This window comes from Notothenia coriiceps, unplaced genomic scaffold, assembly GCF_000735185.1.
Source record: "Notothenia coriiceps isolate Sejong01 unplaced genomic scaffold, NC01 NC01_scaffold00026095, whole genome shotgun sequence".
NCBI classification, from domain to species: Eukaryota; Metazoa; Chordata; class Actinopteri; order Perciformes; family Nototheniidae; genus Notothenia; species Notothenia coriiceps.
The window spans coordinates 42806-57851 of NW_011358796.1; the positions used below are offsets into that span (position 1 = coordinate 42806).

General features: G+C 38.2%; 1 protein-coding gene and 1 long non-coding RNA gene across 3 annotated transcripts in view; both read left to right on the forward strand.

The window, feature by feature from the left end:
• The window catches only part of LOC104956471 (ral guanine nucleotide dissociation stimulator-like 1), a 16378-nt gene extending 7791 nt beyond the window's left edge, over positions 1 to 8587 (forward strand). Inside the window, exons 7-14 of one of the 2 annotated variants that reach the window (XM_010783953.1) lie at positions 1587 to 1690; positions 2010 to 2094; positions 3880 to 3951; positions 4479 to 4565; positions 5424 to 5456; positions 6031 to 6152; positions 7366 to 7455; positions 8212 to 8587. In XM_010783953.1, coding sequence (XP_010782255.1) covers positions 1587 to 1690; positions 2010 to 2094; positions 3880 to 3951; positions 4479 to 4565; positions 5424 to 5456; positions 6031 to 6152; positions 7366 to 7455; positions 8212 to 8572 — 954 coding nt within the window. In that variant the 3' untranslated portion in view covers positions 8573 to 8587. The remainder of the gene's footprint in view (positions 1 to 1586; positions 1691 to 2009; positions 2095 to 3879; positions 3952 to 4478; positions 4566 to 5423; positions 5457 to 6030; positions 6153 to 7365; positions 7456 to 8211) is intronic. The other variant, XM_010783954.1, reaches the window with a different exon arrangement.
• A 1096-nt stretch (positions 8588 to 9683) lies between these two features.
• Positions 9684 to 15046, forward strand: part of LOC104956473 (uncharacterized) — a 28032-nt gene continuing 22669 nt past the window's right edge. The window contains exons 1-2 of the long non-coding RNA XR_799560.1: positions 9684 to 9695; positions 13824 to 13828. This is a non-coding gene — a long non-coding RNA (uncharacterized lncRNA). The remainder of the gene's footprint in view (positions 9696 to 13823; positions 13829 to 15046) is intronic.

Sequence of the window (15046 nt, forward strand, 5' to 3'; positions counted from 1 at the left end):
GTGTGTGTGTGTGTGTGTGTGTGTGTGTGTGTGTGTGTGTGTCCATGTGAATGGCTGGCAAGAGACAGAGGAGTGCTAATGGACACCATGAATGAATGAAAGAAAGAAAGAGTGAAGGCCAGCAGAAAATACAAAGCTTATATAATACTGCTTATTTCTATTCTACCTCAAATAAAGGAAGACGTTACCTAATGCAGAAAAATATGTTTGCGTTCATTCTGTTGAAACTAGGTTTGCAGAACAAAATGTCAAGTACTGAAAGGAGGAGATCCACAGATGACTTCTTGTAAACAAGCCGCTTGTGTTAACATCCATTTAAACTTAAAACACATTTTGGTTTGTGAGGTTTTCCACGACAACATATTGGCTTCGTAAATCACTCGCATAAGATGTTGTATTAAAGAGGACATATACAGGGTACATGTGTATGCTGTGCTTCTACTGTGACATGTGACAGGGATTTGAGCCTTTGCAGACCATTTACATGCACTAAAACCTATAGAACAAACTACAGCAGGGGTGTCAAACTCAAATACACAAGTGGGCCAAAATAAAAAAAACGATGCTAGTCGAGGGCCGGGCTGGTTCAATGTTTATTGCAGAACTTATTGAAATGAACTTATTGCACATATTAAACCTGGAACTAACAAATCTTAAATGATTGCCTATAAAAACAACATTAAACATTAAATAATCAGTTGCATTCATTTCTTATGGCTCTATCTGCAGCTTTTCCAGAGTCATTTCTTACAAGTACATTTTCCCAGGAGCTTCAACAAAACTATTTCCCTCAAAGAACAAACCAAACATGCCCTGTTGTCGTGAGAGAGAAAGTGCAGAAGGAAACATCCATTAAACTCAGTGTGCTGCTCTGTGATGCTAGTTCAGATACTTGGCATCTCATCTTGGGTGCAAGGTCATCAATGTTTGGGGTCAGGCTCTGAGCGGAGGAGACCCTCAGGATGGAGGGAAGGTGTGCGTGCAATATACCGGCGGGCCAGATCTAATAGGAATTAGAAATTATCCTGNNNGATACACGGATCGTGTTCAAATCAATAGGCACGCAATGACTCTAAATAATAATGATCACGCCACCAAACACACATTCAAACTAAAGGAACCAGCCTGTTTGGAAAGTCAGGTATTTGTGTTCAACATGTAAGAAGTAGAAAGTACAGGTATTTGTGTTCAACATGTAAGAAGTAGAAAGTACAGGTATTTGTGTTCAACATGTAAGAAGTAGAAAGTACAGGTATTTGTGTTCAACATGTAAGAAGTAGAAAGTACAGGTATTTGAGTTCAACATGTAAGAAGTAGAAAGTACAGGTATTTGTGTTCAACATGTAAGAAGTAGAAAGTACAGGTATTTGTGTTCAACATGTAAGAAGTCAAAGTAAAACAAAATAAGTAGTGGAGTAAAGTACTGATACCAGAAAAATGTACTTAGTACAGTAACGAAGTATTTGTACTCCAGTACTTCCCACCTCTGGTCCTTTATCACCATATGCCAACACAAAGCATGGGTAACAATACAATTACATTTTAAATGAGGTGAATCCACTGAATGCTCGTTGTTTGCTCTGCAGGATTGTCGTCGGTTGAAGAACTTCTCCTCTCTCAAGGCCATCCTGTCGGCCCTTCAGTCTAATGCAGTTTACAGGCTGAGAAAGACCTGGGCTGCTGTTAACAGGTAAGGTTGGGTTAGAGACGTCTCAAAGGCCACATTTCTGTCCCTCTCTGTCACTTTTATGTTGTTTTCTACATAATCGTCCTTTTAATGAGGACATTAAACCCTCATCGAGTGCAATTCAATGTCACTGACTGAGCAAGTCAGCAAATGTCTTGCTTCTTGGTGACATAAGGATCATCAACAAGGCAGTTAACAATAACTGAAGCATAACTTCATGTTGTTGCTTTAAGGCATTAACATCTGGTCATGTTTTATAGTATTCAAATGTCTAGTTTTGGGGAAAATGGCTGCATATTTAATACATTTTGTCTCGTTGTAGGGATAGCATGGCGACGTTTGATAACCTCTGGGAAACCTTCCCTGATGAGAACTGTGTTCTGACCAACAGAGAGCTCCTGCTGGAGGTGAGAAGGAAAATGTGTTTACAGTGTTTACCTTTGCAACGTTTATATGCATCTTTATAATTCAAATCACACAAAGGTTAAAGGGAGATGGATGTTTCAAATGCAGTTTGAATTGTACAAATCTTTACAGCCATTGTCAAGATATCAATGTAAGGAGTAAAGAAAACAGTCTTGCCCACGGTGACGGTGTATAATTAACCTAGTATAACATCAGTGAACTGTAATCCGTGTGTGATTTAAAAACCCAGGGAAACGTACATTGAACGTTTTGACCTATAGGGAAAAAAACTGTAAAAGCCGTCTACATAAAACCCTTTAAACCAGGGGTGTCAAACTCAATTTCATCGCGGGCCACATCAGCATTATGGTTGCACTCAAAGGGCCGGTTGTAACTTTAAGACTATCTAGAAATACATATATAAACATATCATATATCTAAAATAATGTATTATATAACATTATTGCCTCTGCATTGGATTATTATCGGATAGGGTAATAACTTCATAGTTAACTACGTCTGAAAGCAGAAGTCTAGGGCAAATAATTGCAAGTCTCTTCAGTGAGAATGTCACGAAATGATTTAAAAATTAAAGCCACATTCTGGGAAAAGAGTCAAAATGAGATGCATTGTGGGACATGTAGTTTATGGGCAATCCTTCTGTAAAGCGGCATGTAACCGTATAATAAATATATTATATTCTTTGCAAGCTCTTGTGGGGCCACATAAAATGAAGTCGCGGGCCGGATTTGGCCCCCGGGCCTTGAGTTTGACACCCCTGCTTTAAACGGTCTTATAAATGTGTCACATTAGCTGGGAAACATAAGGAGCCTGGGAACATACACTCCTGATGATACTGTATGTAGTTCATGTGAAATTGTCTCACTGTGTAAAATAATGTAGGTAGATAGAAGATAGTCTACAGTAAATGCTACCTGACAAGAACAATTGTTAAGGTGGTAATCTTCCTATATATTTCAATAGAAAATATTTTTCCTACGTTTGCATCTAAGCACTCTAAGCACCTGTTGCATACAGAGAATAGTACATACGATATGTCACGTATTGAAACCATGTCTGGGAATGATTGTCCTCCTAAGCACATGGATTTCTCTTTTTATAATCATTACAAAAGATACATTTTTCAAGTTTAATATTTACAGAAATGTTGAACAGAGTTAATGGGAAACCAGTCGCCTGCAGCACATTGTGTTCCCTCTTTTCTCTTATGAAGTCCTCTTAAGGCAGCTGCGTCAGAGGTGACTTTTGTCTAGTGAAAGTCAATAGGTCATAGAAAGACTGGTATTATCTGCACAAACACAGAAGTATTCATTGCTTTAAAATACCATCCAAAGATATCCATTTGGATGTCTTTCTAAATGTCCCACTTTTGTTAACTTCTTCTCCTTTTCACTTTCCAATATACTGTAGTTGCATCATTCAGGCGCAGCCCTTTCATCAAAGGAGGCATTTCTCCGTTTAACCTCAGTGACTCACACATTTGCTTACAGCCTAATCGCTGCTTTTCATAGATATAACATACAAAGACTTCCGAGAGAAAGCTTGAAAGTGGCCTCTCGCCCTTTGCACAAGATAATAATTAAACAGGATATCCAAGTTAATGTATAATAAGTGTTATTCTTGTGTTGAAGAACCTGCTTCACGAGCATGTATGCATTTTGTCCAGTCTGCTCCTTCATTCAAATGAAAAAAATATGCTGGTGAGGTTAAGTCATTTAAAATATCACCTCCAACTGAATATAGCTCTGTCTGACCTACTTCGACAGGATGGAGGCGCGGCGGCTGTAAATAACATTTCCCCAAAGATATCGAAGAGGTGTCCGATCCCCAGACAGATGGTAAGCCATATCTCAGGATCAGAAAGGATTGAGATATGTTGAAGCCGAGAGCCAGATGTGATACATTTGCTTTTTCACAATGTTCATTTTTCTTGTGATATTGTCTTTTTTTTTTTTCAACCTGGGGCAGGGCTTAGTTTCAGCTTTTCACAATCTCACATGCAACCCTATTATACAACGTTAAAAGCCACCAGAGAGCGGGTTTCACTCCGTGTGGGTGGAGTATGTCTGGCATGGCATATACCCAAACCTATCTTTAGCCTCGCTCTGAGCTGAGCAAGTTTCAAATGGCCCCAGATCACCGGGATTATAGGACGGTAATAATAGACCAGACTGGGGTCTTTTATGAGTCATATGCACATTCTCCTGGGCCGTAACATGAACCCACAGTGCTGCTAAATGGGATTTTCCTTGTGTGAATGCATCAAATAAAATAAAAAGCTAATGACTGTGTTAAAAGGACACAAATAACCACACGCAGTCAGTGACACAGGAAACTTTAACCCTTCTTCCATGTGTGTCTGCAGAGTACCTCCAGTGGAGTGGTTCCTTACCTGGGCACATATCTGACCGTCCTCACCATGCTGGACACTGCTCTGCTAGACACTGTGGAGGTAAATAATGTAGCCTTAATACAGTTCCTCTGTTTAATATTTGACAGTGTTAACATTCAATAGTTAGGTATATACTGTGTTCAGTAAAATATGTCTTTATGTCATGAATTTTCACCAAGTAATAAGTTACACTTTACTTCAATCCCTCCTTTTCTGCATTTGTAAGGAGTATGCTAGTTGTATTACTCTGTTTTGCTAGTTGCAGTCTGCTTCAATACAATTTTCAAATTTAAACCAATATGACAAGTGGATCAACAATTTCATAAATGTTAATGTAATCTAAAGGTAGCTTTACTTCAGATAATTATGTGAATTCAATGGGATTCAAAATGGTAGCTACAAAAGCTAAGCTAACGTTAGCTACCCTTAGCAGGCGTTTAGTCAAGTTTTAACTTTATTAGTTACCGACTCATTTAGCTACTCAAACAATATTAACTAAATGACTAAGATGTCAGTTCAACCAAATGTATATGTTATCTTATTTACAGAGCTAAAGAAAATCGACATAAGGACATTTCGTTTTAGCTATCATCAGCTAGCTTGATATTAGCCTTCTTGTTTTAGCTTTCTAGTAGTAGGTTGTGTATACATATTGGAAACATCTACATGACATTTTGATTACCTTCATTACAGCTGTGTTATTATATTATCATATTGTTTTGAAGGATTCACAGGAGGTATTGCTATTAAAAAAATATACACAACCTGTTAAAGACAATTTTAGTGACATTTAGATATAGTGCTCTTAATAATAAATAGGGATGTTAGCAAAAGAACAATAAAAGATAACAAATTATACTATTACTTGATCCAATAAATCATTATTGTATTCAATATACATTCTTTCTCTTTTGACAGGGTGGGCTCATAAACTTTGAGAAGAGGAGAAGGGTAAGTGGTTCCTCTTTGTACCATATTTTATATATTCACTTTTATTTTTAAACAAAGTGTCCGCGTACATTTCTGTCAGCACTGACTTAGCTGGGTGTGTGCAGTATATTTGCATGGTCAGAATAAACAGGGACATTTTGTCTTTTCAGTCGGACATGACGAAAGCTAAAGAAAGGTTTAAACAAATTCAATTCAAATTCATAGGTTTTATTGTCATATGCACATAAGCTACAGTGTAGAAATGGCAATGAAAATCTTCTGACCTGAGCTCCTCCAACAATGCAACATGTAGCCTATAATAAAATACAAAATAAAGAATAGTGCAAGAAGTCTATACATGTAAATAGAATATGACAAGAACAGAATATTAAATAATGTACATTAAGACTAAATTAAATACAGTTTATTGTGGTGATACCTATTTTATATAAATAAGTAGATTGCAAGATGACAAACAGGAATGTTTATCGGGGCACTTAGCAGAGCTCATTTTTAGACCTTTTCATATCTCTTTAAGGATCACTTTCATTCGTTCATTCTGTTTTAATCCTCTGTCCTTTCCGTCTCCCTGCAGGAGTTTGATGTTTTGTCTCAGATCCGTGTGCTGCAGATGTCCTGCTCCCAGTACAACCTGCCCCATCACTCCAGAATCTCTGCCTGGCTGCGGGGAAGCAAGCTGCTCACAGATCTGGAGAGGTGAGCTTCTTTGTTTATTGGGTTTTTTCAACAGCATACAGTTATTCTATCAGAGCATGTGTCAGAAGTAGGTAAAAAAAAATCTTCTCTTTATAGAAAAATAGGTAACAATGTAAATCCCGCTTAATACCAAACAAAATCCCACACAGACAGAAGACAAACAGACATACAACAACAAATAAATGAATAGAAAACCAGTCAGCTAAAACAAAAATGTCAATAATAAACAATATGTCAGTACGGCAGCACCTCGTCCCCGCGACAACCCGTTCAGTGTTGGCTGGAGAGGTGAGCTTCAATAAAAAGTGGTTTAATATTCCCATCATACCCCTGTGATCGGATCCCAAGCAGAGGGAACGCCCGCTGAAATTCCCAATAAAAGTCGAGTTACATAATCCGAATTATGCGTTGTTAAAATTCTTCTACTGTCAATAAAACCTCCCCATATGGACGAATACACCTGCGTTGCTTTTATAATTTTCCATTGAATTAGGTGCAGCATCAATCAAAGTGTCCTGTTACACTGAGTAATGTCTGGTGGTCAGTTAATCTGTTTTTATTATCAGTGGATAACAAGGACCTCACCTTGTCGTAAAGAAGCCATTCCTTTGACATTTATATTGTAAAAATGAACTAGTATAACTCTATGAATGTATAAGAAGGCTGAACAAATAAAAGAAGAAGTCTGCTATCTGCAGGAAAAAAGCTAAAATTATATAAACATTATATAATTACCAGAGCAGTTATGAACCTATGCCAAATAGTAGAAGTGTCCATTTACAATAAATAATACACAATACATAAAGTTACAATTTGTTATTAATAACATTGTTTTAAATGGACAAGAACAATGTCATAAATAGACAAATAACAACAACAAATATTTTACTTTTGTTTTTGTTAAATTATTATTGCCACCCCAGATTTTCCTGATTGGTGTTTGTATTTCATTTTATGTCCAAAAAACAAGTGATATAATATTTGCTGCCACAATACTTTCAATGTAGGAAATGTTATTACAAATGCTTAACAAAAAAGACAGTATATGATCATTTTAAAGTCGAATAAAACATGGGCTGTAAAGAATAATAAAAGAAACCTGAGGAAAGTGAAAATAACTTTATTTACAAAAAATAAATATGAAAATGATGTAAAAATGTTCCCAGTAAAAACAGCATTTTCCTCAGTAAATGAATATATGTTTTTGTTACAGCTATGACCTGTCGAGGCAGCTGGAGCCTCCGGTGGATCTGTGTTCTCCGACCTCCTGGAGACACCGCACGCTCACAAAGAAACTCTCCTCGTGAGTACGCTGCTGCGCTCACTGTTAAATGTGCAAACATTTTACTATGTACACTATACACACACGCACACACACGCACACACACACACACCTACCTTTAAACAACACCTGAACACTAAAGTCACAGTGGGTGCAGAGAGTGTTCACGTTGCTACAACAAGATGTAATCTGTTGAGCAGTGTGATTTGTTGTATGAAGTGTTTACACACAGTAAAAGGAAAATGTATTAGTTTAAATATTTTCCCGTATTTGTTTTGTTTAAAGTCCATAGTTCTGCACAGTTGCCGATAAAGCTGAGACTCGACCAGTATTATATTATTTTTTACAATTAGATCCTAGTAGTGCTTAGGATTATATTTCTTTTTATACAACCCCAAATATAAAAAAAGAAACCTAGGCAACCACATAGTAATATAAAAAAAAATGTGATTACAAAAATGTGTATTTATGTTGAGGAAGAATGTGAGATATGTATATTCAAAATTGAGTAATCAATTAATAAAGGTGAATTCGTAGTCCAATTTAGAGACCCTATTTATATTGAAGATGACTTGATTTTATTATTATTTTCAAGAAAAAGACACTACATCATAACCTCATAACCCAAACCATTGAAGCTTCATTATGAACACTTTAATTGTAAATAGACTCGATTTTAAAAATAAAAAAGTGACCAACACTTGTGATGTATGTTTGTTCAGCCCTTTATTGCAGCATTATGTTTGACTGGTTCTCATGGTGTCTCTCTGTCCTCAGCCTGCTCACAGTGAGCGACGGCTCTAAAAAGGTCCCGGCCGATCAGATCAGCGTCTCCTCCTCCGGGTCCAGCGGCTCAGAGATGGAGGATCTGTCCTGCCCAAACGCCACCTGCTCCATCGGGCTGCAGGTAAACAACTGTGTGTGTGTCTTTGTTTTGTACTCTGTCCTCACCACAGTGCTGTCTCTGTTTGTCACGCTTCATCGCATGATATTGTGTGTTCAGAGAAACAGCCTCTGTTTACACGTCACAAACAATCGTCTGGCTTCAGGCTTTAGGCATCTGCAGAAACGACACAGACACTCTGAAAGGCCCTTGTTGACCTATATTACTGAAGTACTTATGTCACACCTGCAATAGGACTTCAACTAACACGTCCTCAACCATTATCTCATTTGATTTACAAAGCCCAATGTCACAAACACATTGGTCTCAGTGGGCTTTACAGATCAACAAACATGAAGGACATTATACAAATAAAATCATGTGTGACAAGTGTGGTCCTTATTCTACGGTGTCACATTTCTTTTTTTGATCTGACCAAATGTTTATTTCTTTTTTTGAATTTAGTGAAAACAATTCTGAGATAAAAGTCAGATTTTCCCCCAAAATTATATATTTTTTCTTTAAATTATTTTAAGAAATAATAATAGTTATAATATAGTACATATATGTGACCCGCTCTATCGAAATCAGTCGGAAGTCGTAACGGCTCATTTAAAAATAAACGTGGATTATGTAAAAAAAACTAGTTTTTCAGGGTTCGGGTGTTTTGTTTGATTTTAAATAAACAAAGTCTTGGCTTTCAGAATATGAAACTTTTATTTCCAAAATCAAACGATAAATACATGTTTGAAGCTTGGAAAGGGAAGAAGACAGCTCTCACTCGCCACTCTGCTGTTCCAGAGACCTGCCCCCCCTCCCTCCGCTGGAGGCGTATAGTAATCATAGATAACACGGCAGGGTCCGTTACAGTTTGTTTTCATCTGATTTCAAATAAACAAAGTCTTGGCTTTCAGAATATTAAACTTGTTTTGGCAAATTCAGATGATAAATACAACTTTGAAGCTTGTGACGGCATAAATACAAGCGGTGAACGGAGTAACTTGACGTCACAGCAGGCATAACAACAGCCGATGTTTCTCGTGAGGGTTTTGTTGGGAAACAAACACAATACACACTAACGCAAAAATACACACACACACACACACGCTTCTCCCAGACCAGCAATCCAAACGAAAATATGTTTCCTCCGTACTACTTTGATCATTTGCTAATAACCAATCAGATCGATGGATTCCAGAGAAGAGGACACTTTGAAGGCCTTNCGTGAATTTGTGAAAGTTATTGTCGGGTATGGCGCAAGTTCAGGGATAGTACTACTTACTTTTGTTAGACGCACAACTACCTTACATGTCAAGAAAGATAACTGCTTGTGCAGAGAGTAGAAAACTACCGCGTTAATAAAAATACACGGAGGGCAGTTATCGTGGCTGGTGTGGCCCTTATGGACGTAACGGTACTCAACCGAAACTAGGACACAGTCAACAACTAACAGGGTTTCCTTTAGGCCTATTTGACAACCTACTATACACCAGATCTCTCACGTAACTACCAACCAAATACCGTGCCGACTGACTACCAAGCTATAAGGGATGCTCATTGGATAATAGTTTGCAGGGCGCTTTTAATTGCCTCCTTGATTTAATGCAATTTACGTATTTTTATTGTTTGCTCTCTCTCTTTAACGTGCATATACAACGTCATTATCGTGGTCTGCACAAACTTGTCATCATGCGTGTATTCTGCTAACTGCACTGTCCATAACTATTTGATAGGAATACATTTCTAGCCTAGGCTATTTCCTTGTTTTAGTGGGCTCGTTTGTGGGATGTTGCGGATGAGTTTCACCGAGACCGCCTGCTCTGAACAACCAATCACCGTACTGACCGCTTCTAAACTCATGCACGAGAATCGACGTCATCCATAGCAACGGCGCGTCACTCTTAGTTCACTCTTAGTGATTTATCCTTAGTATGAGTAGGTCTCAGCGGCTTTGTGAATAACTTTTAAGAAAAAACTCCTACGTAAAATGTTTTAGCGCGAGTTAGGAGCACTCCTAGCGGTAAGATAAAATGCTTTGTGAATACGGCCCCAGGTGTATATCAGTATGTAGTTACTCTACTGGGACATGTCTCCATGCTTTAATGTTCAAAAAGCTCTTAAAGTCCCGCTCCTTAGCCTATCACGTACAATGTGTTGGAGCGCTAGCCAATAGAAGCGCAAGTGTTACGTAGTGATGTCACTATGTTCAGGAAGTAAACAAAGGAGTCCCATGGAGGTGTTTCCGGCAGATCCTTATAAAAGTTAAAATAAGGTTTTCATTAGTGGACATTTTATCCTTCTACTTTTCTCCACAGTGATAATCTCCACATATACATTTAAAATTGTTGAAGCGTAAATGCAATCTCCAGAAGCAAAAAGTAACGTTAGGCTATACATCACAGTCACATGACTTCAAGTCTCCACCGCTAAGCTAAAGGTGGCCAATGTTCGCCGTTTAGTAGTCTCATCTCGTTTACTTGTATTTAATGTCGTAGATCAAAACCTGAAAACCTCTTAAGCTTTTAATAAAGACAGAGCTTATTTCAGGCATCTAAGTGAAACACACTCAGAAAACCATAAAGCTTGAGACTAGGGAACAGGAAGTGAATAAATGCTGACTCATTTCTGGGTTTTATGACTCATTCCTGCACCACTCTGTATAGGTCATTTTTATATATATACGTTTTATATATAAAAAATGGCAATACAATTGTGTCCGGTCTCTGAGGAGGCTTTATGGACACCTGTTTGACCTAAACTATATTTTGGCCAATCAGGAGAGACTTCAACACAGAATCCTCCTTTCTTCCGAGGAGATCTTAATGTACTTCGATTCCTCTGCTTGTTCGCAGTATTGAGTGTTTTTTCAAGTGTGTGTTAAGTACATTGTATGTTCCTGCCTGCTTGTCTATTTTTAGACATGTGGCGACCTTGCACACATTACCTTCATGGATGAATTAGTGTGTGTGTGAATGGAGTACGTGTGGAGCCTCCTCCTGTGTGAGTCATGCAGTGACGTAAAACACTTTCTGACACACACACACACACACACAGATGTTGGACAACACACTGCCAGCCTTCACGTGCTCTTCCTGTCCTTCCCATCCTTCTCTCTCTTGGCCTTGCTTTTTTTCCTTCATCTTCTACCAACAACCCACCCATTTCCTCAGCTCTGTGTCTATTCACACGAAAATATTAAGGAGTGCTGCAGGGATGACGTCTTTTTGTATCTGACCCGGAAGTAAGCATCGAAAGGGCTACCTTGGCAAAAGCAACAGGATTTTTGCATTTGATTTTGGTACTTTTACTTATACTTAACCATTTTGTTAACCAGGTTAATGTTCACATATTAACACCACTTTTTGAATAGTTGAAGCAAAAGTGCAATATCCAGATTAAAAAAATCTAACGTTAGGATCAAGCGGCAAACTCTGGGGCAGAGCCGGGAGGCCAATAAGGAAGTGCCACAAACTGCAGTTCATCTATTGGCCGATAGGCGATGACTGCAGAAAGGATGAATTTCCATGTTAAAATCTATGGTTAAAATGCCCAACTTTACAGCAGAAATAAATATGTTTCTACCCCTGGATGCAATACAAATCATTCGGGATATACTTAGATTCCACCTTAATGATTATTAAGTGTTGAGTGAATTGTTTTATAATCCAACCCTTTTATTTTTGTTAGGTCTTAAAGTTTTTGCATAAATTAGGGCGTGGTCACTTTGATGGACCTCACTGTCAGCTAACAGCAACTTGTCCACTCTGCTAGGCTACAACGTTAGCTAGTTGTAGTTACTGTACTTTACCCTTTAGCCGTGTTCGTGGTGATTGTGCCTTTTAGGGAATGTTGTTACAAATACCAGACAATTAAAATGTAGTGCTGTGCGGTTGAATGTACTAACAGCTTTAAGAATATGACAATAACACAGATTCAGTTGAAACAAAACAAGCTGTTTCTCCTCACTCACTTTCTCTTATTTTTCTCTGCCTGTTGCTGAAGAATTTCTCTCGCTCTGTTGCAATGCAGTCTGCTGGAGCTCAATGTAAGCATATTGCTGCTGCTGCTGCTATTAATCATGAGCTGTCTCTGAAGTAGCTCTACCAAGAATCCCACAAGTGTTTCTGGAAGGCTATATGATTCTTAGAAATGTGGGTTTACTGAGGACTGTATTACATGACATGTCCAAAGCGACTTCCATGCTCAACACTGTGGACAATCCCCACAGGAGCAATTTGGGGTGAAGTGTCTTGTGTCACAACGACATGCTGACTGCAGTGGGGATTTGAACCTGTGACCCCCTGATCCCAACACCAAGGCTCTATCCACTGCGGCACCGTCTCCCTAAAGTTTTGTGGAGAATGCGGGCATCGATCCAGCTACCTCTCGCATGCTAAGCGAGCGCTCAGGCAGATTGAGAAAAACAAACTGTCATCTCTCGCAAATGATGTTAGTTTAGTTAAGTGTTTTTTTTTCTTTGTCTCCTGATTTTCCCCTTTAATTTTGAATAGTAATCTTTCCTCTCGTTTCAGATACTCTGACCTCCCTTCCTTGTGTGTCTCCCACTCCTGTGATTGTCGACCACGCCCCTGATTGTTTCCACCTGTTCCCCATTACCTGGTGTATTTATTGTCCTCGTCTCCCTCTGTCCTGTGCCAGTTCGTTTCGTTTCATGTGACCGTCTACCAGCGCATCATGCCAGAAAGAATCCCAAGCAGAGCTTTGAGCCACGTCTTGTCTAAGTATTCTTATATTCATGCTCCCAGTGTTTTTTCCTCATCAAGAGCGACTTTGTTTTGATTCTGTTTTTCCTCGTTAAGAGTGATTTAGTTTCCCACTGTCGTGAGTTTTGGTTTGAATAAAACCTTTTTTGTTAAAAAAGTGTGTGAGTCGTGCAATTGAGTTCAAACCCGTTTATTCAGTCGTAACACAAACATTAAAGCAAGGAAACATGTCACAGTAGTGGCACAACATACTGATATGAACCTGAAAATGATCAGAATAGTATGCACGATAGCTACAGGGTGGTTTTGGCTATTAAGTTTGAATGTAAGAGCATTTAACGTTGTCAATGTGGTGCCAAATGAAGAAATTAAGTTAAATACCGATATTGGTAAAGAACTGCATCATCAGCATCATGTGTTTTTATAGGTCAAAAGTAACAAGGGTTAAATAAATTAAGTAGAGGCATTAAAAGTACAATATCCGCAGCTTAAATGTAGTGGAGTAGATGTATAAAGGAAAGGATAAAAAATAGTATTTTATGTGAGTAAATATACGTATTTGCTGTCCGGTGAAACACCAAATGCTGTCTGTAAATTCACATCATTCCTCTCTGAAGGTCACTCAGCACTCCAGTGTTTGAACTAAGACTCTGTTATGTTGAATGTCATCGGCAGCATTATGAGAGGGTCTGCATACCCAGAGGTCACAGGTTCACTGACCCACATAGTCCCGGCTTAACTTGTCTTTTCTTACAACTCGCAGATGCTATCCTGAAATGCAGGCTGCGTGTTTGGCGACCGTCTGTTTGTCTGAGCTCTAAACTCCACCTGTCGTCATGACAAGACACTGGGGTTCAGTTAGTCAGCCATTGTTTTGTTTTTTCAAGATTTAAAGGTTTTAATGTCTTATGCACATAAGCTACAGTTTAGAAATGGCAATGACAATCATATGACCTGAGCTCCTTTGCCAAAGATGCAACATATATAATAAAATAAAAAATAAAAATAGTGCAAAAGTCCATATATGCGTAAATACAATATGATATATACAAGAAAATAATGTACATTTAAATATTGTACAGAAAGATGAAATTAAATACTGTTTGTTACAGTGATAACTATTTTGATAAATAAATAAATTGCAAGATGACAACAGATGAATGTTTATGGAGGCACTTTACAGAGCTAAGGGGTATTATTCATATTATTTCGTATTTAGTCTTAGGCCTTCACACACCAGGGGCACTTTCTTGTGAGCAATGTATTTTTTAAATTACATCACATGTCACTTGTTAGACGCTTTTATCCAAAGCGACTTACATACTCTGTGGGCAATCCCCACAGGAGCAATTTGGGGTGAAGTGTCTCAGGGACACAACGACATGCTGACTGCAGTGGGGTTTGAACCTGTGACCCCCTGATCCCAACACCAACGCACTAATCCACAACACGTAGCGAAAAAGCAACGTCATTTCATTTTGGAGGTAGGATATATATTTGCGAGTTTTCATTTTCCATTAAAGGATCTTCTTAATCACATTTTAAGGAAAAACAACAAGACAGATAATCTGTATTTCGAAACCAAGACCTCAAACTATTTTACTCCTTTTTAATTTAGTCAGATATTCTTGCATTCAGTCTTGAGGTCTTTACAAACCGGGGACTTTTGAGGTGTGATTAACCCTTCGATGCACGAATGACTGGACCCTACACTCTTCAATAAGCGGGTCTAAAAGGACCCGTATTAGAATACTATCTGTTTTCATGACATTTTTGTCATTTTGGTTAAGAAAAATCACTTGTATAAAATTTAGTATTGTAATATCTTATATTTAATTTTTCACTATTTATAATTTTAGAAAAAAAATGTACATTTAAAAAAAACAAAACGTTTTTAACATATTGTCCCAAAAATCTCCGCTATTCTGAGACCCTCACAGTATTCCAGTCCCTTTTCAAAACTAATCTCTTCTCCTCTTGTCTACTCATAGCCCACCCCCCCCCC